Source organism: Pseudonaja textilis, chromosome 5 (assembly GCF_049901715.1).
Source record: "Pseudonaja textilis isolate UNSWEBS1 chromosome 5, rPseTex1.2, whole genome shotgun sequence".
NCBI classification, from domain to species: domain Eukaryota; kingdom Metazoa; phylum Chordata; class Lepidosauria; order Squamata; family Elapidae; genus Pseudonaja; species Pseudonaja textilis.
The window spans coordinates 67623047-67649617 of NC_141994.1; the positions used below are offsets into that span (position 1 = coordinate 67623047).

The following is a 26571-nucleotide window of genomic DNA, read 5'->3' on the forward strand; positions in this document are numbered from 1 at the left end:
AACACAATGGATATGAATTTGGGCAAACTCTGGAAGGCAGTGGAGGACAGAGGGCCTAGCTAGCTGTGGTCCAAGGGTCAAAAAGTGTTGGACACAACTTAACAACCAAACAACAACAATCCCCGCTTATATGCCAAGATCTTCTTTGTCCTCTTTTAGACTGTTCACACTTTAGGTTTGGTAGCCAACAGCACTGAGATTGAATAAACCAATGTCATATAAATTTAGGAAGAAGTTTAGTTTTAGGATGTTTTTTTAAAAATATTTGTTATTTTTTCAAGGGCCTGTCAGTAAAGATGCTGCAATGTTTGGGCAGCTGACTGAAAATTGTGGTTTATTATACCCTTTAGGGAATTAACTTGAGTGGAGGTCAACGGCAACGCATCTGTGTCGCTCGAGCACTCTACCAAAATGCCAACATCGTCTTCCTGGTAAGTGAAAAGTATTTTAAAGAGGCAGAAGCACTATCAAACTAGAAGTTTTTTTCAGGAGGCAACTGGACTTTCTTGTTTTTTGCTTTTGAAGACGTTTCACTTCTCATCCAAGAAGCTTCTTCAGCTCTGACTGGATGGTGGAGAATGGAAGGATTTATCTTCCTTGCAGACAGTTGGTCATTTGCATCCTTTTAGAGGGTTGTTGAGACCACTTGGAAGTTTATCTGTGTCCTCGGGGTCACCTGAATGGTACTCCTGGTTCCTGTAGTCTGCAATTTTTTCCCCTTGAAATCCATTCCTACTCCCACACCATTCCAAGGGTGTTCATCCCAAATTGTATAGCTAAAAGTCTGCACAATCTTTTAACTGTACAATTCACTTAACAAATCACTTGATTCACTTAACAATGCATAAGTAGATTACCGAAGGAGATCTGTGAAGTTTTTTTTTAATCTCCCTCCCCATCAGCAGTGAGAGTAAGGTATTGGAAATTATTAATGTGAATGCCGTTCTATGTGTAGCAGAAGTAAGGTAATGATAACAGAAGGTTTTGGGGACAGTAAGATGGAGTATAATATCTCTTTTGTAATATTTTAATTTCCTATGTGGAATTCCAGGATGACCCATTTTCTGCCTTGGACATTCACCTCAGTGACCACTTAATGCAAGAAGGTATCCTAAAGTTCCTGAAAGATGATAAAAGGACACTCGTCTTAGTGACTCATAAACTACAGTATTTGCCACATGCTGACTGGGTAAGATTGGACAGATGGATGGATGGATGGATGGATGTAGATAGATGGATAGATGGATAGATGGATAGATAGATAGATGGATAGATGGATAGATGGATGGATGGATGGATGGATGGATGGATAGATGGATAGATGGATAGATGGATAGATGGATAGATGGATAGATGGATGGATGGATGGATGGATGGATGGAGCAACAGAGAAATAGATAGATGATAGATAGATAGATAGATAGATAGATAGATAGATAGATAGATAGATAGATGTAGATAGATGGATAGATGGATGGATGGATGGATGGATGGATGGATGGATGGATGGATGGATGGAGCAACAGAGAAATAGATAGATAGATAGATAGATAGATAGATAGATAGATAGATAGATAGATGGATGGATGGATGGATGGATGGATGGATGGATGGATGATGGATGGAGCAACAGAGAAATAGATAGATGGATGGATGGATGGATGGATGGATGGATGGAGCAACAGAGTAGATAGATAGATAGATAGATAGATAGATAGATAGATAGATAGATAGATAGATAGATAGACAGACAGACAGAGATGTAGATGATGGATGGACAGATAGAGCAACAGAAGGAGAGAGAGAGAGAGAGAGAGAGATCAATAGATGATTCATAGATAGATGGTAGCTAGCTAGGTAGGTAGCTAGGTAGATAGATAGATAGATAGATAGATAGATAGATAGATAGATAGATAGACAGACAGACAGACAGATAGACAATTATGGATGAATGGATGGATGGATAGACAGCTTCCTGATTCTTTTTAATTCTTAGATCATTGCCATGAAAGACGGCACTGTTCTTCGAGAAGGGACCCTGAAGGACATCCAGACTAAAGACGTGGAGCTTTACGACCACTGGAAAACTCTCATGAATCGTCAAGACCAGGAATTGGAAAAGGTAAATGTGAAGAGCGGGAAAATGAAGGCCTGGTTTGATCCATACCTGGTGACATTCCGTGACATTTCTACCCAAATCTCATTTGTTGGAAGTCTCTTGTTTTTAACTCTGATGATTTGTGAAGGTTGTGGTGCTCTCACCAAGAAGCAAATTCAAGTCTATCAATGTCAACTGAAATACATGCGAGCACTAAAGTTGTAAATTGCTGGTACAACAGAAGAGCTGTCCACTACTTTGTCAGAATATATATGCAATCTCTTTTCTCCCTTGGCTGGACATCATCTTCTTCAGACTTTTAACTCAATCACAATGGAGATGGAAGGGACCTTAGAGGTCTTCTAGTTCAGCCCCTTGCTCCAGCAGGAGACCCATTTCAGACAAGTGACTGTCCAGTCTCTTCTGGAAAACCTCCAATGATGGAGTACCCACAACTTCTGATGGCAAGCTATCCCACTGGTTAATTGTCCTCACTGTCAGAAAGTTTTGCCTTAATTCCAGGTTGCTTCTCTCCTTGATTAGTTTCCATCCATTGCTTCTTCTCCTGCCTTCAAGTGCTTTGGAGAATAGATTAACCCCCTCTTTGTATGCTTTAGCCTCCAGTCCCCCAATAATCTTTGTTGCTCTTCTCTCCATGCTTTCTACTGTATTTTCCTGAAAATACAACCTACCCTGAAAGTAAGTTCCAGCTTGATTTTTTACTCATGCGCCCAATACAAGCCCTACCCCCCAAAATAAACCCTAGTTAAGACCCCCACGCACTCCAGGGTGCAGAGGGTGGGGCGAGGTGCACAGGTAAAAATTAAGCTAGGGTGGGGATAGAGGGTGGAGCTGCCCTACTTACTGCATAAGTGCACAATCATGCTTACCATCCCTTTCCTATTGTCCCCAATTATTCATACCGATTTCATGTATTTATACTTATGTTTATTCTTATTTCTATTATATTCCAAGCGCTTGACAAATAAAATAAATAAATAAATAAATAAATACCTATCAGGCCTCGGACACCCGGACACCTGCCTCGCCTTGCAGGCCCACTTCTTCTGTGGCCTCTTGCCACTGCTTTTGCACATCACCCCTGGCCTCCATTTCGTCATCACAGGCCTTCTGGAAAGGCCTCTGCAGCCAAGAAATGGGCTCCGAATTGACACACACGGCACCTTCCCAGCCTTGTTTCACCGTCAGAGGCCTTCTGGAAAGGCCTCTGCATCCGAGAAACGAGCTCTGGATTGATCCCAGGGCCTTTTTTGGTGCCAAATAAAAAATAAAAAAAATAAGACCAGGTCTTATTTTGGGGGAAACACGGTAGAGTCTCAACAACCTTTTTACATGGCGGTAACCCAAATTGGATGCAGTGTGGTCTTACCAAGGCATTGTAAAGTGGTATTAAACAGAAAGAGGGAGGCCTCCAACAGTAAGGGTTGTAAAGTGTGGAGTAGAAACAAAATAGAGGTTAGATCTCCCAATCAATTCTGAGGAGATTTGAGATGACGATTTGAGAGGATTCCTTAGGGATAAACCCAATCCACACCTCAGGTTGAATTGGTGGTCTGTTCTAAAAAGTCTTTGTACTAAATTTTTAATGTCCCTATGCAGAATATGGAAGCCGATCAAACTACTTTAGAAAGAAAAACTCTCCGAAGAGCTATGTACCCAAGAGAATCAAAAACACAACTGGAGGATGAGGATGAAGGTAATGCTGGTGTTATTTTGTATGATTTGTTAAAAAAAAAGTACTTATGAATGAATATACACTTAAGCTATAAACATGAAGCCTTGTAGGTCTCGTACAGGTTTACTAGGAATGACTTTCTAGTAAGTGGCATTTCTTCAACCGTTAAAAGGCTAAATTTTGGAGTTAAGTGGAAACAGGAAAGTGGGATGTAGGGTCCTGTCTCCTTAAGGCTTAGGACTTTGCTGATCTAATTGTGGCTCAAAAGCGAGAAAGATTAGAACTGATTAGTACTTGGATGAAAGATCATTGTAAAATATCTGGGAGAAAAAAACCAGTTTTCCGACTCCATTGCTAGTGAAAGTATATTTTACCAAAGCCGAGTAGCAGCAAAACTGAATCTGATTTTTCGTGCGCAAATCATCTGATTAACTCTTCCTTTCTCACCACTTTTGCCCCTGGATATCTCCCCTTGTCCAATTTCATTCAGACAAATTGTCCCTGGCTTGGCGGGCTGGAGGGTGTTGCGTTCAATGTGACCTTGGACCATCTGGAAGCTCTCATGGGATGGCACAATGAGTGGTTTCAATTCCCCTTATCCCAACCCCTTCCCTCTCTGCAGCTCCCTTCCTCCCCTATTGTGTGTGGCAGACTGGCATCTGGCGAAGAATGGCTGATACAGCAGGACGACAGTCCTGATACTCTCCTTAAAAATCAAACATCTTGTCAGTGACTATCATTGATTACAGATTACAGATTAAAAGAGTTGTAAGGGACCTTGTAGGTCATCTAATTCAACCTCTTGCCCAAGCAAGGGATCCTACTCCATTTCTGACAAATGGCAATCCAATCTCTTCTTGAAAGCCTCCAGTGATGAAGCTCCCACAACTTCCGAAAACAAGCTGTTCCATTGGTTGATTGTTCTCACTATCGGAAAATTTCTCTTATTTCCATGTTGAATCTCTCCTTGGTCAGTTTCCATCAATTATTCCTTGTCTGGCCTTCAAGTGCTTTGGAAAATAGGTTGACTCCAGGGGTGGGACTCAAATATTTAACAACCGGTTCTGTGGGCGTGGCTTAGTTGGTGGGCATGGCTTGGTGGTCATGTGACTGGCTGGACGTGGCTTGGTGGTCATGTTATTGACTGGGCATGGCCAACTCAATATCATTCACATTGAGGCACCATCTCCTCGCCTGGCCTCTCATGACTGTGAGGATGCTGCAACAGTTGTGAAAAATGGTCACAAGTCACTTTTTTCAGTGCCATTTTAACTTTGAATGGTCACTCCACACAAGCAAAGTACCAGCAAAGGAGTGGGGAAAACACTCCAGGGACGTTCCTGAGACAGGAAGTCTAGTCCTGCCAAGAATGTAATAAGGGTTAATGGAGAGGCAGTTTCTGTAAGCAACACCAGAATGTTTCCTTCCTGCCTTCTTACAGGATTAGGCCAGTAATTCCTTCTAACCACTGGTTCTCTGAACTTCTTAGAATGTTAACAACTGGTTCTAGCGAATAGGTGCGAACTGGTAGAATGCCACACCTGGTTGACTCCCTCTTCTCTGTGGCAGCCCCTCAAATATTGGAAGACTGCTCTCATGTCTTCCCTGGTCCTTCTCTTCACTAGACCAGCCATGCCCAGTTCCTGCAACCGTTTATTGGTAGATTTTAGCCTCCAGTCCCCTAATCATCCTGGTTGCTCTTCTCTGTACTTTTTCTAGAGTCTCAACATCTTTTTTATAGTGTGATGAGTAAAGCTGGATGCAGTATTCCAGTTGTGGTCTTACTAATACTTTATAGAGTGGTATTAGTACCTCCTTTGATCTTGATTGTATCCCTCTGTTAATGCAAATTAGGATTGTGTTGGCTTTTTTGGCTGCCACCGCACTCTGCTGGCTCATATTTAACTGATTGTCTACTAAAACTCAAGATCCCTCTCACAGTTACTGCTATTAAACCTGGTTTCACCCAGTCTATATGTGTACTTTTGGGTTTTCTTGCCTAAGTGTAAGACTTTACTTTTCTCTACATTGACTTTCATTTTGTGAGATAGATGGTTTGCTACTAGAACCTGGAGGTGCAATTGTGGGCCATGTGTCCCTATTTGAATGTCTGCCACTACCGAGAATCCCACTATGTCTCTGCTGATCTTGTGAGAGAAACTAAATCGGGGGTCGGCAACTCACGACTCTGGAGCCTCATGTGGCTCTTTTATCCCTCTGCTGCAGCTCCCTGATGCTGGTCAGCTCCACAATTGATAGGGTTTTTGGTTAGGACAGGAAGAGGAAAAAGGATGCCTCACTAGGAGGAGACTCTATGGTGGGGGGACCGGAGTTCCAGTCGGCAGAGGCAAAAGGATGCCGCACTAGGAAGAGACTCTATAGTGGGGGGACCGGAGTTCCAGTCGGCAGAGGCAAAAGGATGCCGCACTAGGAGGAGACTCTATGGTGGGGGGACCGGAGTTCCAGTCGGCAGAGGCAAAAGGACATTGCACTAGGAGGAGACTCTATGGTGGGGGGACTGGACATACAGTCGGCTCCAGAATTGAATGGGGGGCTTCCAGTTAGTATCTTTGTGTCTCTTTGAATGTTTAAGGTTGCTGACCCCTCTACTAAATTGTCTGGGTTAATTGACTCAGTGACATCTATAACTTTTCAGAGGAAGAGGAGGAAGAGGAAGAAGATGACAGCATGTCCTCAGCAATGCCCCTCAGGACGAAGATGCCCTGGAAGACTTGTTGGCTCTATCTCACCTCCGGTGGCTTTCTTCTGCTCTCCTTGATGATCTTCTCCAAACTCTTGAAACACTCGGTCATCGTTGCTATTGACTTTTGGCTGGCTCAGTGGACATCTACGAATCAGACCCAAACACTCTGCTCCGAAAAGGTGAATGTTTCATGGCTAGAGCAGGGTACAATAGGATAGGATAGGATAGGATAGGATAGGGTAGGATAGGATAGGATAGGATAGGATTGAATTCTTATTATTGGCCAAGTGTGATTGGACACACAAGGAATTTGTCTTGGTGCAAATGCTCTCAATATAGATAAAAGAAAAGATACATTCGTCAAGAGTCAAGAATCATCAGGTACAAAACTTAATGATATTCAGAGGGTACAATAAGCAATCAAATCATACTAGGAAACAGTCAATATAAATTGTAAGGATAAAAGCAATACAGTCATGCAGTTGTAAGTGGGAGGAGATGGGTGAAAGGAAGGATGGGAGGATTAATAGTAATAGTAATGCAGGCTTAGTAAATAGTTGGACAGTGTTGAGGGAATTATTTGTTTAGCAGAGTGATGGCGTTGGGACAAAAACTGTCCTTGTGTCTAGTTTTGAGGGTAGGAGTTGAAACAGTTTATGTCCAGGATGAGAGGGGTCTGTCTAGGATCTTAATTTAATTAAAAACCAAAGGCTGGAACCAGACAGGCTGGTTAGTGATATTAAACTCCTTACCAGAAGCAATAATAATGGAAAAGAGGGCAAGCTGAAAAGGTGCCTCTGAAAAAGGTTGTTTAATTTAGGGATTGTTCTTCTGGACCACTGAATGTCTGTGGACGGTTCCCTGTGCAAATCAATCAGTCAGTTTCATATGTTGCCAAGGAAACTACATGAAATATCCATGAAGTTACGAGAAGTGACTTCGAGTAGATGTTACCTAAATTTAACCTTTAAATTAAAACTAAACATCACCTTTTATAATGTATTTAGTCTCGTTCATGTCAGTAAGAACAAATTGCAAACTTTAAAATTAAACTCTGCGGACCGCAGCCAAAGTTTGCCTCAGCTGCCTCAGCAACGCAGAAAGCCGTATTGAATAAACTTTCCTCAGTTTTAAATTAGAAATGATTCCTTGGATATAAATACTTCTGGATAATTCTTCAGGGGGAGAAAAGAAAAGCTGTAATAATAAGCACTCAGTGTTAAATAGCTCCCCTCATCCTCATATTAATTGTGAGCTGCCCAGAGTCATTTGCAGAGATAGGTGGCTATCAAAATCAGATAAATAAATAAACTTATCCTCTAAAATGGCAGACTACATGAAAGGGACATTCTGTATAGATTCAAGGAAATACCCTTTTTTTATCTCCTGCTGAAACTTCTCACAGCTTAGTCAGGGAGTTCTCAGAAGTGAACTCAGGATCCAATGTATGATCTCATTCACCAATTGCAGGAATTTCAAATCCCCTTTGGAGCTTCTGTTTAGCCCCGTGTGAAAAGAGAGTTCAAGGCCTGGGACTCAAAACTAAGAATGGCAGGTTGTTGGTTTGTTTGCAGACCGATTGAACTTCTGCAAATAATGTTTGAGGCTTACTGTGCTCTGCTTAAATAAAACCCGAAAGCAGTTTGCATTTGCAAGTCAGAAAACCAACATGCCTTCCGCCCTTGTTCTATTGTTTTTATATATATATATAAAAACTCGGGGAGACAGGCCTCCAGAGTTGTTGGAGTCAGGCCCACAACAACTGTGGGGGCCTGACTCACAGATGGACACAATACAGAAGCCTGATGATGGCAGATGAGATTCTGCCGAAACGTTGCTACAACTTTAAAAGCACAACTATAATGATGCGGGAAAATACCCGAACAAAGCTGAATGCCAATATATATATATATATATATATATATATATATATATATATATATATATATATATATATATATATACATACATACATATACATATACATATACATATACATATACATATACATATACATATACATACACATACATACATACACACACACACACACACACATATATATATATATCTATATCTGTTTTCTGAGGTTCTGGTATTTATATGTGGATCTTTGGTTGTTCGGGTTTTTCCCGCGTAGATTCAAGTATCTAGGCAACGCTTGATGAAGTCTCATTCATCATCTTCAGGCTTCTGTCTCTCGGCTCTGTGCTTTTCAGAGTAATGTGAGATTGCAGCTGCTTCCTCCTTTAACTGCCAGTGGGGTGGGACTTGATTGGGTGGGGGCTTGGCTGTGTTCTGATTGGGTGGGGTGTGTTCTCATTGGTAGGGGGTTTGGTTGTGTTCTGATTGGTTGGGGGTTAGCCGTGTTCTGATTGGTTGGAGGCGTGTTCTGTTCAGGTGGGGGCTACCAGAAGAAAACACACACTAACCGCTATCTACATGCACTCACACCACCACCCAGCACAGATCAATTCCGTAGCCAAGACACTCATCTCCAGAACAAAATGCTTAGTCGATGAACAACACCAAAAACCGAACTACACACTCTCACCAACGTACTTACAGCCAATGGATTCCAAAGAAAGAAAATTACCCACCTAATCCAAAAAGAAACCCCAACCAAAATCCAAGACAGAGAACAAGAAAACGGCAAAGCCCTCCTCCCATATATATAAAAGGCACTACAGACAAAATCAGCAAGATCCTCCAAAAACACAACATCAAAACAGCATTCTGCACAAACAGAAAAATATCCACCATCCTAAGAAACCCCAAAGACAAAATCGAATTAGAAAACCAAGGAGTATACGAAATCCCCTGCACTGCCTGCCCTACCACATACATTGGACAAACTAACAGAAGAATAAGTGCACGCATTGAAGAACATAAGAACTCAATCAAAAAGAAGAAACGACCTCTTCCCTGGTCCAACACCTCAAAGCCACAGGACATGAAATTGATTTTAAAAATACCAGAACTATCGCCAAAACCGAACACTTCAACAGCAGAATAATCAGAGAAGCCATAGAGATAGAAAAACGCCCACACAGCATGAACAAACGAGATGACACCTCCCGCCTTCCAGCCATTTGGAAACCCGCCCTCATGAACAGACGAGTACCTAACATGAAGAAGGACACCAGACCCACACCCATGAGAGCCACACAAGATGCCACCACCACACTTCCATGTAGAAAACAGACTCCCACTCACTCAGAAGATGAGACACGACCATGGACCAGAAGCTGCACTGCAGCTGCATCACTACCCACTTCAAACCCCTCCGAGCCATACATGAAGCAAACCGACACCCACTATGAAGATGCAACAGGACCACGAACTAGAAGCCAAACAGCAAGATCACAACTCACCAGCTCAAATCCCCAGCAACTAAGACTAACGGAGCACAGCCAAGCCCCCACCTGAACAGAACACGCTCCAACCAATCAGAACACGGCTAACCCCCAACCAATCAGAACACAACCAAACCCCTACCAATGAGAACACACCCCACCCAATCAGAACACAGCCAAGCCCCACCCAATCAAGTCCCACCCCACTGGCAGTTAAAAGGAGGAAGCAGCTGCAATCTCACATTACTCTGAAAAGCACAGAGCCGGAGACAGAAGCCTGAAGATGATGAATGAGACTTCATCGAAACGTTGCCTAGATACTTCGAATCTTACGCTGGAAAAACCCGAACAACCAAAGATCCATATCTATATCTATATCTATATATATCTATATATATATATATAATTTGTTTTCTGAGGTTCTCAATGGTATTAGTATGTGGATCTTTTGTTATTTGGGTTTTCTCTCGCATAAGATTGGAAGTATCTAGGCAACATTTTGATGAAGTCTCATTCATCATCTTCAGGCTTGTGTCTTCGGCTCTGTGCTTCACTCTGTGCTTCTCACTCTGAGAAGCACAGAGCCAAGACACAAGCCTGAAGATGATGAATGAGACTTCATAAACGTTGCCTAGATACTTCGAATCTACGGGAGAAAACCCGAACAACCAAAGATCCATATATATATATATATATATATTGCTACAACTTTAAAAGCACAACTATAATGACATGGGAAAATATCCGAACAAAGCTGAATACCATACATGTAAGTACCCGCGAAAACTTAAGAAAATATATATATATGTGTGTGTGTGTGTGTGTGTGTGTGTGTGTGTATTTCTTATATGTATCCATGTATTCATAACTATGCTTTTACTTATACCTATTATCTTGTAAGCAATTGACAAATAAAAAAAATAAAAATAAAACTCAGCAGCTCTTTGGTTTGGCTGCCAAAACATTTAGTGACAGCCCTTTGCCAGTTCTACTGCTTAATGCAGTGTTTCTGACCCTTGGCAACTTGAAGGTGGTTGGATTTCAGCTCCCAGAATTCCCACAGCCAACATGCATTTTAATCATGCATTTTATTCATAGGTTAAAACAAAAAAGAAAAGGAAACAATTCTCCTGTAAAGGGGCTAGCAGAAGGGTAGAACTTAGCAGGCTTAGGAGAAGAATCATGTTACAGAAAAACAGAGTTGGAAGGGACCTTGGAGGTCTTCTAGTCCAACCCCCTGCTCTGGCAGGAAGCTCTATACCATTTTGGATAAACGGTTGTCCAATCTCTTCTTAAAAACTTCCAGTATTGGAGCATCCACAACTTCTGGAGGCAAGTTCATTAATTGCTCTCACTGTCAGGAAGTTTCTCCTGAGTTTTAGGTTGCTTCTCTCCTTGATTAGTTTCCATCCATTGCTGCTTCTTCTCAATTCAAGTTCTTTGGAGAAAAGGTTGACCCCCTCTTTTTTGTGGCAGCCCCTTAGATATTGTGACACTTTTTTGGATTCTTTTGGGGTTTCTCAGATCACATCAAATACAATTTGGATTCATTCATTCATTCATTCTTTCGTTCATTTCTTTCTACCTTATTCCCTCCCTCCCTTCATTCATATATGCTAGTCTAGTGAAGAGAAAGGACCAGGGGAGACATGATAGCAGTCTTCCAATATTTGAGGGGCTGCCACAGAGAGGAGGAAGGGGTCAAGCTATTTTCTAAAGCACCAGACAAGGAATAATGGATGGAAAATGAACAAGGAGAGATTTAACCTAGAAATAAGGAGAAACTTTCTGACAATGAGAACAATCAACCAATGGAACAGAAGTTGCCCTCAGAAGTTGTGGAGGTGCCATCACTTGAGACTTTCAAGAAGAGATTGGACTGCCATCTGTCAGAAATAGTATATGGTCTCCTGCTTGGGCAGAGGGTTGGACTAGAAGACCTACAAATTACCTTCCAACTCTGATTATTTGTTAAATAGAGGGTTTTCAAATTCTTATTTCTTCATAAATCAGGGGTCAAGCCCAAACCCAGTGATGAGACAGTAAAATCCAATCAAGTTCAATCCTTTATTTACTTACCCCTAATGGACAGAATCTTGCCAAACTGATGCTATAACTTTACTAGATATATCCTAAGAGATGCCAAGGTATAATTACCCTGAAACGGTCATGGATGAATGACCAGATCTTCACATGAAGGTCCAATTCAACTGATTTATTGCTAAAAAGCCTCTGCACAAGAATCTTCTCAACTAAGGATAGCACCTGCTTGAAGTTAGATGAGGGTCCATGCTCTTCAAGGGGGGTTGGACTTAAGTCTACTTATGACTACGTGTGGATTCTAGACTGATCTCTCTTTTAACTCCTCCCCCAGATTCTGCCATCTCTTTCTCCTACAAAAGCACTTCCCTTCTTCCCATCCAGTTGTTGTGGCCTGTCGGCCGTTAGCCCTTCCAGCAACCGGATCAGATGAGGAGGAGGAAAAGGAGGAGGAGGTGGCGTGGGAGTCAGGGTCAGCATCAGGGCAACCTGGGAGCTCTGAGGGGGAAGAGGGAATGGAGCTGGCAGAGAGAGAGATAGAGCCTGGGCTGTCCGTCAGCCCTCAGATAGAAAGTCAACAGCCCCCATGTTTGGAGGTGGTTGATTAAGAAGAGGAGGAACAGCTGAGTCCAGTGCCTGACATGCAGTTGCACAGAAGGCAGAGGAGAGGAGAGCAGTGGAAATCTATGGGCTGATCCTTGGGAAGGAGGAGCCACCGCTGCTGGCGAAGCCCCACCCTAGCTCTGGTGATAAAAGGCATGGGCCAAAGATGAATAGATGTGGTGGACAACTATTCACCTTCCGGCCAGATGGACTTGTTAGCCTTTGAGAGGAACTTTTTGCCTGGGCTGCCGGCATTCCTAATAAGGGAATCTTTTGAGTTCACATCATGTTTGCAGAGCTGGGTCAGAACACCAATTTGGGACCGTGCAGTCTCTTGATCCACATCTCCTTCTAGGAAAGTTCTGAGTTGACTAAATCCTCCCTCCTTTGCTATTGCAAGTGCACATTCCATCACACCAGGAGTTTAAATCGATGCTCCTAATTACCCATTACAGTAGTATAATTTGATGAGTCCTTATAGTTTAGTTGTATATCACGATTCCATTTTACATTCCATGTAAAAATAGTGTCACCTTTGGAAGCCATATTCCACGCTGCCACATAGCCTGAGAGAGTGGGAGGAGGGTGATTTCAATTAAGTAGCTCTAAGTAGACAAAATAAAGTTCTTTTGTTAGTTCAAGGTCATTTAGTATGGCGCAGGATGAAATAAAGATCTTACTTTTGGACGGATCGTGATTGGGCCACATGATGTGATGACGACCAAGTGGGGGATGGATTTATAGTTTGGGAAATTGTGGAAAGCCCGAAAAACTTTAGATTCAGGATTCCACAGCTGTGCCAGGTCCTATTCTAATAAAGGTATTTTTGAGATATTTTTGTCTTGGAGTTACTGATTGGAATGGAGGTTTGCTGGAACGTTGATAAATGGAAACTTTTGTTTTTCTTTTAAAGAACTTTAAAATCCAATTAATCTGGGTAATTAAGCGCACGGGGTACAAAAACAAAGTTATTCATTAGGATGACTACCAAATAACCTGGGTAGATGTTTACGGGATGTTTCAGAACAATGAAAATAAATGGTATTCTTTTCCCAGGGTTTATGGAAGGGGTCCTCAAACTTGGCCAGTTTAAGACTTGTGGAGTTCAACTCCCAGAATTCCTCCTCCAGTCATGTTAGCTTAGGAATTCTGGGAGTTGAAGTCCACAAGTCTTAAACTGGCCAGGTTTGAAGACCCTTGGTTTATAGAACTGTACTCTTGTTTTGGAACAGACATGCCACGTTGCAGTGTTCAGCATTCTCAGTGGGGCAGGCATTGTTCTTTGCCTTGTCACGTCTTTGACCGTTGAATGGATGGGCCTCACCGCTGCGAAGAACCTTTACCACGATCTCCTCAACAAGATCATCCTCGGACCCATCAGGTACAGAAACTTCATCTTCCTTTTGGTAGACAGAATGAGCCACTTAATAGATCTCCTGGGGTCCAGACCTTCAGAACCCAGGAGCAAAGAGGTAGTGTCTAGTGGCCAGGGGCTGGGTCTTTAGGGGATAGACTTCAAACATCTGATCATTGCTGAGACTAGTATTTGGTAGATTAGAGGAGAAGACTGAAACACTTCAAGTAACTGTATTTTGGTAAACTTCAAAGCAAAGAAGTATGATTTGGTGCGTCCATCCATCTACCCATCCACCGGCTGGCCAAAATCACCATGGATTTAAATTTAATAAATAATGTCTGTCTGTCCACCTATCAATCAATCAATCATATTTTATTAAATTTCTATGCCACTTCAATAGTAACCATAGTTTACTTATGGTTTTAGGAAAACAACACCATCTCCAAGGCTGTTCAGCCGTTTCCTCTACAATCCCTCTGCAGATAAACTAGACCAGCATTTAGAATATGGTATCTTATCTGAGGTGCAATAATTCAAAGGACCACTAGATGGCAGCATAAATAGTTTTAATCTCCATTTTTACTGCCATCTCTTGGCCACTAGGATAGTTGCAGCACAGATTTGATTCGTGATACCAATCTAGCTAGGTTCTAATGGTTCCTCAAATCACTTATCCCAGCTGGACTGATGAGACACAGTATTCTTTCTGGCCATCAGTGATGCTGCAGAAGAGTTCTGGTGACTTCAAAGCTGCCCAGGTGTTGAAGGCTCCAGGGCTTGCCTTTAAGCACCAACTGGAATCTTGTAACTATAACTTCATCTGGAAAAATGTAATCTCCCTCCTTCCTCCCCTCCCTTCCCTTTCCTCAATTTTATCACCTGCCCCAACCAGAAGAATCTGGGAAAGATACAACATTCCAAAAATATTAAAAAAAACTATGATAGATCAATTGGCTGAAAGTAACAATCAATAAGGGTTGACATCATGCATCATCACAAAATCTCCAGAACTGTACAGCCTACCAATTTGAAAATTGGTACATATGTTCCTCTTGGCTTCTAGGTGCTCACTAAGAAAGGATTTTACGAAACGACCATCAGAGCGTTAGTATTTCCTATATTATTATTAACACACTCTGATGCTAAGGAGTTCTACTCCCCCTCCCCACCTGAAAAGAAATCTCTTCCAACTGCAGTTCAGCTAAGCCATGCCCAGGCTCCTTGCTGTCTCCTTCTTGCTCACACAGCAAATACTACTTCAGTTTCCAAACAGCCCTCAACTCTCTCACACGCTGACAGGATGCTAGCCAAATGAATACTGATGGCTGCTGGAAGGCAGAGGCAGAAATTTTTTTCCCCTTATTTTCCTCCTCCAAAACTAAACCCAATCAAATAGTTTCATAGCGGTATAGAGCTAGTTATTTATAAAATAAAATAATTGGGAACATTCTTTCCACACTGGACAATCTTTTACTGTTCCTTCCCCCTTTACAGATTCTTCGATATGACCCCTTTGGGGCTAATTCTGAACCGTTTTTCTGCTGATACAAATATTATTGATCAGGTGAGCACCTTGATTTGTTGCATGCTCTGAGTGGGAAAATCTATATTTTATACATGTCTAGGTCAGCCGTGGCCCACTATCGGGCCTTGAGCCTTTCTCAACTGGGCCATGGAAGCTGTGACCTCCCACTCACATTTATCACCTATATTTGTTGCAGCACATTCCACCCACTGTGGAATCCCTCTCGCGTTCAACGTTACTCTGTCTATCTGCTGTCGGGATGATTTCATACACCACCCACTACTTCTTACTTGCTCTCTTGCCTCTTGGAGTAGCGTTTTATTTCATCCAGAAATACTTCAGAGTTGCATCTAAGTAAGTTCTTCACTTTTCTCTCTCTCTCTCTCTCTTGAAAAAAAAAAAAGATACAAATGTTTAATTAATGGATGACCTTAGATTTTTGATGTTTGTTATCACCAGCAGGGAAAGTGTTTGTGGCAGGATTGGGCATTGGGCAATACTAAAGCTGCATGTTTAGAACTCTGGGCTTAATCCTATGCAAGGCTAATTTTAAAATAATAATTAAAACCACTGGCGGAAGCATTCAATCCTTGTTTGATTTGCAAGGAAGCAGATTTTAAAAAAAAGGAGAATGAAAGATGAGGAAGAAAAAGAGAATCTACTGGACAAGACATTAGGCTAAAAACAGGGAGATGGTGAGTTCTAGTCCTGCTTTAGGCATGAAAGTCGGCAGGATGTCTTTGGACCAATCACCAGGAGATTGTGAGTTCTAGTCCCGTCTTAGGCATGAAAGCCGGATGACAACTTTGAACCGGTCATTTTCTTTCAGCCCAATTCAACTCACAGAGTTGTTCTTATGGGAAAAAAAAAATAGGAGAAGAAAGAAAGTACTGTATTAGGTAGGTTTGCTGCCTTGAGTTATTTATTGAAAAAATAAATTAAAGGCAGGATATAAATAAATAAGTAGCAGTATTTCTGTATTTGAGAAGCTGCCACACACACACAAAAAAAAGAACAAAGAAAAAATTATTCTGCAAAGCAACAGAAGGCAAGGCAAGAAACAACGGATGGAAACTTATCAAGGAGAGAAGCAACCTAGAACTAAGGAAAAACTTCGTAACAGTGAGGACAATTAACCAGTGGAGCGGCTTGCCTTCAGAGGTTGTGGGTGCTCCCTCACTGGAGGTTTTTAAGAAGAGACTGGACAGTCACTTGTCTGAGATGGTGTAGGTTCTCCTGCTTGAGCAGGAGGCTGGACTAGAAGACCTCTAAGGTCTCTTTCAGCTCTATTCTATTCTATTCTATAACAAAAATAAATGAGTATCGGAAAGAGGAAAAAAAGGGAAACTCCTGAAACAAAACGGGTAGTTTCCTTCCCTGTCGATGTTTTAAGCTCCTTTTGATAGGTGGCTTCCAATGGATAATTCCCAAGGGAATCTGGGCATGCATAATAACAATAAAAGACCCTCAAGTTTTTGTTTAGGGAGAGCAAGTGATCCAATGGTTTAATAAGGGAAACCAGGCCCTTGTTTACTAGCTGCTGAAATACGGTTTCTTCTTGGCTCGTCTTCTTTCTCTTGGTAACAGGGATCTCCAGGAACTTGACGACAGCACTCAGTTGCCTCTCCTTTGCCACTTTTCGGAGACTACAGAAGGCCTCACGACCATCAGAGCATTCAGGTTTGCAAACCAGAAGCCATTTTGACAGTGTTAGGGCCATTTTCTCCTCCCGCTTTCCCTCAGCAAAAATACACCATTCTTATTTTCGACACATCCTTAGCTGCAGTGGTGGGATTCAAATTTTTTTGCTACCAGTTCTGTGGGCATGGCTTGGTGGGCATGGTGTGGCTTGGTGGGCGTGGCAGGAGAAGGATACTGCAAAATCTCCATTCCCTTTCCCCACCCCACTAACCTGCTTCCCAGCTCCGTTCTCCTGTTCAGGGCAGCAAAAGAAGACCCAGCCGATCAGCTGGGACTCAGGAGGCAGAGAATAGAGGGGATGGGGCCAGTTAGAGGTGGGATTTGCCGGTTCTTCGAACTACTCAAACTTTCAGCTACCGGTTCTCCAGAACTGCTCAGAACCTGCTGAATACCATCCCTGCTTAGTTGTCCTTCTCTCATTTGGAGACCTTGAGTGAGATGGCCTTATCATCCTTAGCTCTAATAGTAGTGTTCTTGTAGAACAGGGATGAAAAACGATGGGTCCTTTATGACCTAAGGCTCAGGAATACTGGAAATCGAAGTCCACAGGTCATAAAGAGGCCGTTGTTCCCCATACCTGATGTAGAATTTCTTCCTTTATTCCAAAAATCACATCAAGGTAGACTCGAAAAGGTGTGTCAAATCTGTTTTGAAGGCAAATATACGTGTCCCAGGATAATGTTTCAGGATCCAAACTGGGTTGGTCACCGAACTTCTCTCTCATCACATTCTGGTGAGAGAGAAGTTCTATGAGGATGGATCTAGCGCGAGTCGGAAAGCTCCAAAGACTAAACCCTTGGTTCCGATAACCGACCCAGATTGGATCCAATCTGTTTTGCCACTTGTTCTTCTGGAGGGGATTGTTATGGCACTGATTGGGAGCAGAGGCAGTTAAGCCAGATGGGGATCCAGCAAGGGAGGCATCAAATCTCTTGCCAATGTAGTTGACTACCGTACCTGTTCAATGTAAGTTGATGAGCACTTCAACTAAGCAGTGGGAAAAGATCATTAATCAGATCGGTTGTAGAAGGAATGAGCTTCATTTGCTCCTGCACCATTGAGGACAACAACCACAACAAAAAACTGTGGTCAGGCTAAAGAGGAGAAAGAACAAAAGCTAGAACAGAGGTGAACTAGAATGTCTAGTTTAATGAAAAGAAGGACTAGGGGTGACGTGAAAGCAGTGTTCCAATATCTAAGGGCCTGCCATGAAGAAGAGGGAGTCAAGCTATTCTCCAAAGCACCTGAAAGCAGGACAAGAAGCAATGGATGGAAAATAATGAGCAAGAGAACCAACCTAGAATGAAGGAGACATTTCCTGACAGAACAATCATTCTGTGAAACATCTTGTCTCCAGAAGATGTGGGTTGCTCCATCACTGGAGGTTTAGGAAGAGTTTGGACAGCCATTTGACAAGGTTGATATGGGGTTTCCTGCCTGGGCAAGGGTTTAGATTAGAAGACCTCCAAGGTTCCTTCCAACTCTGTTAATCTGTTAGTTTCCTTCCTCTCTCCTCATCTTCGCAGCAGTTAAGCCAGGGTTCTTTCTCTTTAGGGTTTTATTCTAAAGCTAAGGTTTACTGGATGAAAACTGGTAATTATTTCCTGAGTTCATTAAGTACGCAACCAGAAGGCATGCATTCCCACCACAAGGCAACCTCTGAACAGCTGAACTAAGCTCTCTTCGAAGGGGATGTAGGTGACCTTTGTAGCTGTCATTTGCACAGGATGAAAAGTGTAGTAATAATAAGCAGAAGAGCCCTATGGAGATGGAATGATGCAGATTGTGTGTGTCAGAGTTTCCATAGAGGGAGAGGGAGGGTAGAAAGGAAGGGGGAAACGTGCAACTGCCAGAGAGGCCAGAGACAGACTGTAGTTATTATCATGTTATTGGAATAATGCATTCTGGTCTTTCATGGTGTGCAGGAAGGGGTATTTATGCCACAACGTTTTGCATGTGCTGTTCTTTGCACATCGGTTTTATCTGGCGACAAACAAGTTGAGTTTGCCCAACATCTCAGACAATGCAAAAATGGAAGTAGATTTCCTGGCTTCTGTATTTTGTGGGAATCTGGTTTTGGGCCTGTATATATAGGTTGGATCAGGCCATCACAACAAAGTATAATAGAGTATGCCTGTTTGGGCATTTCAAGATTATATTAATCTGGATTCAGAGTTAAGCCTAATGTGTGAACTCCAGCCACATCAGAGTTGGTATTCAGCAAGTTCTGACCAGTTCTGGAGAACCAGTAGCAGAAATTTTGAGTAGTTCGGAGAACCAGCAAATACCACCTCTGAGTGGTCCCACTCCCATCTATTTTCTGCCTCCCGAGTTCCAGCTGATCGGCTGGGTCTTCTTTTGTTGCTCTGCATAGGAGAACAGAGCTGGAAAGCAGGTTAGTGGGGTGGGGAGGGAAAGGGGATTTTGCAGTAACCTTCCCCCAGGAGTGGGGTGGAAATGGAGATTTTGCAGTATCCTCCCCCTGCCACATCCACCAAGCCACACCACACCCATCAAGCCATGCCCACTGAACTGATAGTAAAAAATTTTGAATCCCACCACTGAGCCACATCATAATATAAACCTCTTAATCTGATGGGCAAAGTCTATCAGCCAATTAGAGGCACCAGGTTGCCCAAATTTGGTGTCTTCCAAATCTATCCAAATGATCTTGAATGAAGTCTGGTGGATTTGAAAAACTGAATGAAAATTCATCCATATGGAGAACAGGAAAAGATGGTGGTTTCTGAACATTTATACAATTATAGATGAAAATAATCTCCCTACTTGGCTGGGCTTCTATCTCCTTTCCCAGCCTGGGTCATCCAGATGTGGTAGACCAACTCCAGAAATACCTGAGAATTTAAATCTAAGACATTTAAAGGATACCAATTTGGGAAGGGATGAACTGGGAAAGCACCATTACACTGAAGCATCTAATTGATCTCAATGATCTCAAAAGGTTGTATTAAAACTTAAATGAGAAACCATGAAGAATTTCCAAGTCTGTAAGAGAGAAAACGAACTTGAAAAAACATCCTGGGAGAAAAACACTCCATGCTGTTGATAAGAACACCACATGGACATGTTCATGAAATCATCAGAAGTCAACCTTGGCTTGAAGGAAACTTTAGAATTAAGCAGAATGTGAATAATCAGTTTCAACTAGACAGTGGTTATCTTCATGCAACACCCTTAGCCAAATCAGTTATACCTTGTGGTTGATTCACACAACATGCTAAAGTTTTACTGATAGAAGAGAATATTTGCAGCTCAGGGCTGAACAATGGGTTCCCAGTACTCTCTAAGCTGTTCTTGCAGACATTTCATTACCAAACTAGGTAACATCACTAGTGATGTTACCCTAGTTGGGTAAGGAAACACCTGCAAGAAAACAACCAAACTCAGACAGCACAAAGGTCCCCACGGTTGGCTATTTTTTAAAAAAAACCTTGATTTGTAATTTCTTGTTTAGTGTATCATACAAACTAAGTCTATTAGTTGCTTGATGATTCAAAGCATTATGCAAATCCAGGAAATGAGCTGATTTGGTAACCAGGTTAAATATGTTGTGCAAATCCACATGATATGCTAGGCAGAAGGAGAACAATTCCCAGTGTGTGTCTGTAGATGAGGAATTGTGCCAAATGGGGCTCTTTCTTTACTGTCTCAACTCCTGTTAGGGCGCAAGCAATGACAATGATGGACTGAACCAAGAATTAGCAATGCTATCAAATCATTTTTTTAATTTAAAAATGATCAAAATTGTATGAGAAGAATAAGGTTCGGGTTTTCCTCTGTGAAAAATTAGAAGAATAATGTATTAGAAAATCACATGGGAAAATCCTGATATCTTGAAATAGTTCACATGAAGATGCAACAGTTTCCCCAAACACACTGCAACCCTTCAGGATGTCATGCAAGCATGTCATGAGATGCTTGATGAAGTTGTGAGATTTGCGACATTTCTTCTTTAATAAGGACTTGCCTAGGTCCGTGCATGAGATCATTGATGGGATGATCCCATCAAGTGTAAACTTTTATGACCCTGTATTGGAATGTTGCACTGTATTTGTTGAATATGTTCTGGTAATCCCAACCATGTGGAACATCAACAAATAAAGGTTCCGTGTGTCTGAGAAGAAAGCCAGAAAGAAGTGACCACAAATTAGCATCCTCCTAGACAAAAACCAGGCAGAGTGATAGAGAGGAATCAAATAAATCATAATTCTCTGTCTATATTGCCCCCTTGTGGTCCAGAGGTCCTAAGGTGCTGAAGAGTCAATACCTTCAACGCTATTATTAATACACTATAAGGTTCAGGTAAACAATTAGATATAAAATAATATCTTTCTAGAGCAAGGCTGAGAGTAATGCAGTCTTTCCGATATTGCTGGATTACAATATGTTTAATCAACTTTGACCACTGATCATGCTGGTTAATGTTGACAGGAGTGGAGTCCAGTTATATCTGGAGACTAAAGAGTTCAAACGCTGCTGTGGGATTGGATCTCTTTCACTCATTCTGGGCAAATTTATCTGAGAAATTCTAAGTCTATTTCTAAGGAGTAAGCACTGAATCTCTGAATCAACATCTTTCCAAGGCACCTGAAAGGCAGAACAAGAAGTAATGGATAGAAACTAATCAAGGAGAGAACCAACCTAGAACCAAGAAGAAATTTCCTGACAGTTAGAAAAATTAATTAGTGGAACAGTTAGAAAAATTAATCAGTGCCTCCAGAAGTTGTGGCTGCTCTAACACTGGAATATTTTAAGAAGAGATTGGACAACTATTTGTCTGAAATGGTGTAGGGTCTTCTGCCTTAGCAGGGTGTTGAACTAGGAGACTTCCAAGGTCCCTTCCAACTCTGTTATTCTGTTATCATTGATCTGATTGGAAATCCATTCTTTATTTATTGATTAGCTCTTGGGCCATATCAAAGTGCAAAGTTCCAGAAACATTATTACTAAAATTTGACAAACACAATATAGAATGGAATGGAATGGAATGGAATGGAATGGAATAGAATAGAATAGAATAGAATAGAATAGAATAGAATAGAATAGAATAGAATAGAATAGAATAGAATAGAATAGAATAGAATAGAATAACAGTTGGAAAGGACCTTGGAGGTCTTCTAGTCCAGCCCCCTGCCTAGGCAGGAAACCCTGCACCACTTCAGACAAATGATTATCCAATCTCTTCTTTAAAACTTCCAATGTTGGAGCATTCACAACTTCTGGAGGCAAGTTGTTCCACTGGTTAATTGTTCTAACTGTCAGGAAATTTCTCCTTATATCAAGGTTGGTTCTCTCCTTGATTAGTTTCCCCCCATTGCTTCTTGTCCTGCCTTCAGGTCCTTTGGAAAATAGCTTGACTCCCTCTTCTTTGCGGCAGCCCCTGAGATATTATTACATATAATTATTCTTTTCTTTAGACTAGACATACCCAGTTCCCGCAACCGTTCTTCATATGTTTTAGCTTCCAGTCCCCATAATCATCTTTGTTGCTCTTCTCTGCACTCTTTCTAGAGTCTCAACCTCTTTTTTACATTGTCAGAATGGAATAGGAATAAAATACGATTTAAAATGAAACTGGAATAAAATAGTGTCTAAAATGAAATTGGAATAGAATTCAATAATTTAAGATGTAGATAAAATATGATAAAATTATATTTCGGAGTCACCCCTGCAATCTACCCCAATCAGTCCCACATAGGCAGATCTCAACTGAACCGTTTTGCTTAAGTACTGTGCTGTGTTAAATGTTATTTTCAGATTCTGGTGGCAACATGAGGTAAAAACTGTGGGAATTGAATTATGGAGGATGAGAAGAAGCAGTAGAAGATAACAAATGGGGAGATATAAGCAAAGCAAAAACAAAAACAAAAAGCCCCAAAGCCAAAACATTGCACAGCATCACTGCTTTGCTTCCTAAAACGTCTTGGCAAGTTCTCAGACGCACGTTTGCTCCAATTTAGTTTTTCGGTAGCTCCTGCAACTACTCCGTTCCCCTTCCTGGCATTCTGCCATCCTTTCTGCCTGTTGTAGAGCGGCGGCCTCCGACGATTAAGTCACGTATAACGCCAGGATGGTTTTCCCCTTTGCAGGCACGAGCCCAGATTTAAACAACGAATGCTGGAACTGACGGACACCAACAATATCGCATATTTGTTCCTCTCTGCTGCCAACAGATGGCTGGAGGTTAGGACGGTGCGTATAACTTCATCACTGTCATTATTTGGAAATCTTTAAGTCCAGCCGTTGCTTCATTGGATACCAGCAGGCCAGGCAAATATATCTCATTGAGCTACATCCAGGGCTTGGCTGCTGGGGATTCTCAGGGGTTCAGGAGAGCCCCTAGCGAAGATTCTTTTCTCTCTTTTTTTTTTGCAATATTTTTTTTTATTTGTTTACATTTTAAAAACACCTCTATCAATGTGGTTCAACCTGCAATGTGGTTCCAGGTTTTTAACACTTCGATACAAACGTGTTCTTAGTATATATATTTTATCTTTCACATTCAATTCTATATCATACTATTACTTCCATTTTCCCATAAACTTTACCCTTGTTAGCTAAGATTCTCTGCAGTTCGGAGAGTGTTCCCAAATCCCACTCCTGGCTGGCCCCGCCCACCCCTCCCCTTCCCTCCCAGGAGTTCTCACAGGAGTTCTCACGCGGCCTGTTTGGGATACAGGTAAGTGCAGGGCTCATGGGGAGGCTCGGGGAGAGCGAAAAATGGGCCTCCTGGAAGTTCAGGAAGGCCAGAAACAGGCCTCTTTACGACTTCCAAAGAGCCTCTGGAGCCCGGGGAGGCCATTTTTACGCTCCGAAAGGCTTGGGGAAAGCCTCTGGAGCCAGGGAAGGAAAACACACACACCGCCGTGGTGCAGGAGGCTGATTAGGCCACTCCCACCATGGCCACAGCCACCCAGCAACCAGGCAGAGAACCCATTGCTAAAACCTGGCGAAACAAAACAAAACCCAGAAACACCTAAAATAGATCAATGTAGTTTATGCTAAGGGTTTCCTACCCACTTTTCCTTGAGGAGAAAATAAAGTTTGCTACTTTGATAGGATTGAGATGCAGGCGAGATGTTGAGTACTTAATCCTTTTTTCCTGGGCTGCCAAATCAGAGATTATATCATTTCTCTTAAGCTGCCCGTGCACTTGAGTTACAACCATTTGTTCAGTGACCGTTCGAAGTTACAATAGCTCTGAAATATGTAACCATTTTTCACACTTATGACCAATGCAACATCCCCATGGTCATGGGATCAAAATTCGGAGGCTTTCAAAACAGATGTTTCATTTGTATTTCTTTTTGAAAACTCAAATAAAATTTACAAAACTAAAATAAAATTCAGATGCTTGGCCACTGACTCATATGTATGACTGTTCCAGTATCCCGGGGTCATGTGGTCACCTTTTGTGACCTTCTGACAAGCAAAGTCAATGGGGGAAGCCAAATTCACTTAACGACGGTGTTAATAACTTAACAGCTGCAACGATTTGCTTAACAAACGTGGCAAGAATGTCATAAAATGAGGCAAAGTTCACTTAAGACATGTCTCAGCAACAAAAATTTGGGGCTTGGTTGTGATTGAAGGTCAAGGATTATCTGTATTTCTTTGTCCCTGGGCCTTCATATAGGATCACCAGGTTTAAGCATCAGTTACACTTGAGGAATGTAAGATATATAGCTAATTTTGCAGAAATCAGAAAATCTGGAAATGTACTTCTTAGGCACTGGACCTTACTCATGCAATTGTGTTTGGTTTTGAATTAAGCTCATACGTTCCACTGTATATTTCCCAAATAAAATTATTATTGGAGCTATTTCATTTGCTTGACTTCACAACGGTAGGTTGTTTTGAGATTGAAATATGACTTTACAGTAAAATGATTGCATGTTGCTTATATTAGAGGGTACTCCATCACTGGAGGTTTTTCAGAAGAAGATTGGACGATCCTTTGTCCGACGTGGTGTAGGGTATCCTGCTTGTACAGGGGTTGGACTAGAACAATGGTCGCCAACCAGTGGGCCGGGGACCACTGGTGGTCTGCGAGAAAATTTTGGTGGTCCGTAGAGAAATGTCACCCATAAAGCAATTAATCTAGTCTGCACAGGACCACAAGGCTGCGCTGCCCACATGGCCCGCAGGAACACAAAGCTTGCATTGCTTGCATTGCGAACAACACAAGGTAGTGAGGGGAGGGGAAGGGGGGGGGGGAACTTGCCCCATGCGTGCCTCGCCTGGCCACTGGCTGTTCCTCTTCTTTCTTCTTCTGCTTTTGGCTGGATGCAAGGAAAGGAGCAGAAGTCTTTCTTTCTCTCCCCAAACTCTGCCAGAAATGAGTCTTTGGGACCCTGCAAGGCATCCTGCTCCAAGAGGCTGCACCAGCGTGACAAGACTCACAATGACTCATTTATGGCAGAGTTTGAGGGAGAGAAAGAGACTTCTGCTGCTTCTGCTGCTTTCCTTGCATGAAGCCAAAAGTCTCTCTCTCCCTCTCATCCTGAGAACAGAGCTGGAGATGGCATCCTGCAATCCCAAATAAAGATTATCAATCGGTAGGAAAACGGGGTGGGGAATTTTCCTGCAGGCTTTTTTGGGGATTTTCCCAGGGTCTCTGATGCTTTCTGTAGAGACCCTAGGAAAACGCCAGCAAGCCACCATCAGTCAAAATTCATATTAGTAGTCTGCGGGATTTAAAATTATGAGTTTGGTGGTCCCTGAGGTCCAAAAGGTTGGCAACCCCTGGACTAGAAGACCCCTGAGGTCTCTTCCAACTCTGTTATTCTGGCAAATTCTCCCTATCTTCTTCTGCTGGAAACCCTAGAATGAATTTGCTTCAATGAATAGACATTATTCTCAGTGGAATCCCTCTGACCCTTGAAGACCCAAGATTCTTCTTTCAAAAACTGGTTCACAGGACTTACTTCCTGTTTCAAATTAATGTTTAGAAATACCTCCCATGTTTGTTTATAATATCTGAAGGAATACTTCCACACATTTTTGTGTGTGTGACCCAGTTCATATACGCTAGACATATTATTATTTGGAATAATCTCTGTGAAGAAAACTAGCACGCTAGGATTGTATAAGCTGAACCTCTACTTTCCAGTGGAGATTTGCCTGCCCACTTTGTCTGAAAACTGTATTTCTGTATTCGTGTAGATCATGATTGAGGCTCCACATCTATTACTGTGGTCATGGTAGCTCCCAAACTAAAATCTTCCTGGGGTTGTACCCATAAGGCCAGTTCAACATGGAGTGTTTGGGATAATTGAAACACTGGAAAGATCTTCAGACAACTGTTTCTCAGCATTATGAAGGGCTATAATGCCTTTCTCCAACCGAGGTCTTTCCAGATGTTTTTGATTACAACTCCCATTGGAGGATTATGGACCGGAAAAGGTTGCCACGTAAAACCTCTCCAATTTGAAGATTGGAGGGTCATAGATCAAGTGCATGTTTTACAG

At 42.1% G+C, this 26571-nt stretch overlaps 1 protein-coding gene across 5 annotated transcripts in view; it reads left to right on the top strand.

Annotated features, from left to right (window-relative positions):
- The window catches only part of ABCC9 (ATP binding cassette subfamily C member 9), a 97857-nt gene that overhangs the window by 55108 nt on the left and 16178 nt on the right, over positions 1-26571 (top strand). For all 5 annotated transcript variants that reach the window (XM_026709145.2, XM_087935255.1, XM_087935256.1 and 2 more), the window contains 10 exons: positions 351-431; positions 1052-1189; positions 1997-2122; positions 3719-3815; positions 6451-6677; positions 13730-13878; positions 15349-15418; positions 15576-15733; positions 16967-17059; positions 23191-23293. In XM_026709145.2, coding sequence (XP_026564930.2) covers positions 351-431; positions 1052-1189; positions 1997-2122; positions 3719-3815; positions 6451-6677; positions 13730-13878; positions 15349-15418; positions 15576-15733; positions 16967-17059; positions 23191-23293 — 1242 coding nt within the window. The remainder of the gene's footprint in view (positions 1-350; positions 432-1051; positions 1190-1996; positions 2123-3718; positions 3816-6450; positions 6678-13729; positions 13879-15348; positions 15419-15575; positions 15734-16966; positions 17060-23190; positions 23294-26571) is intronic.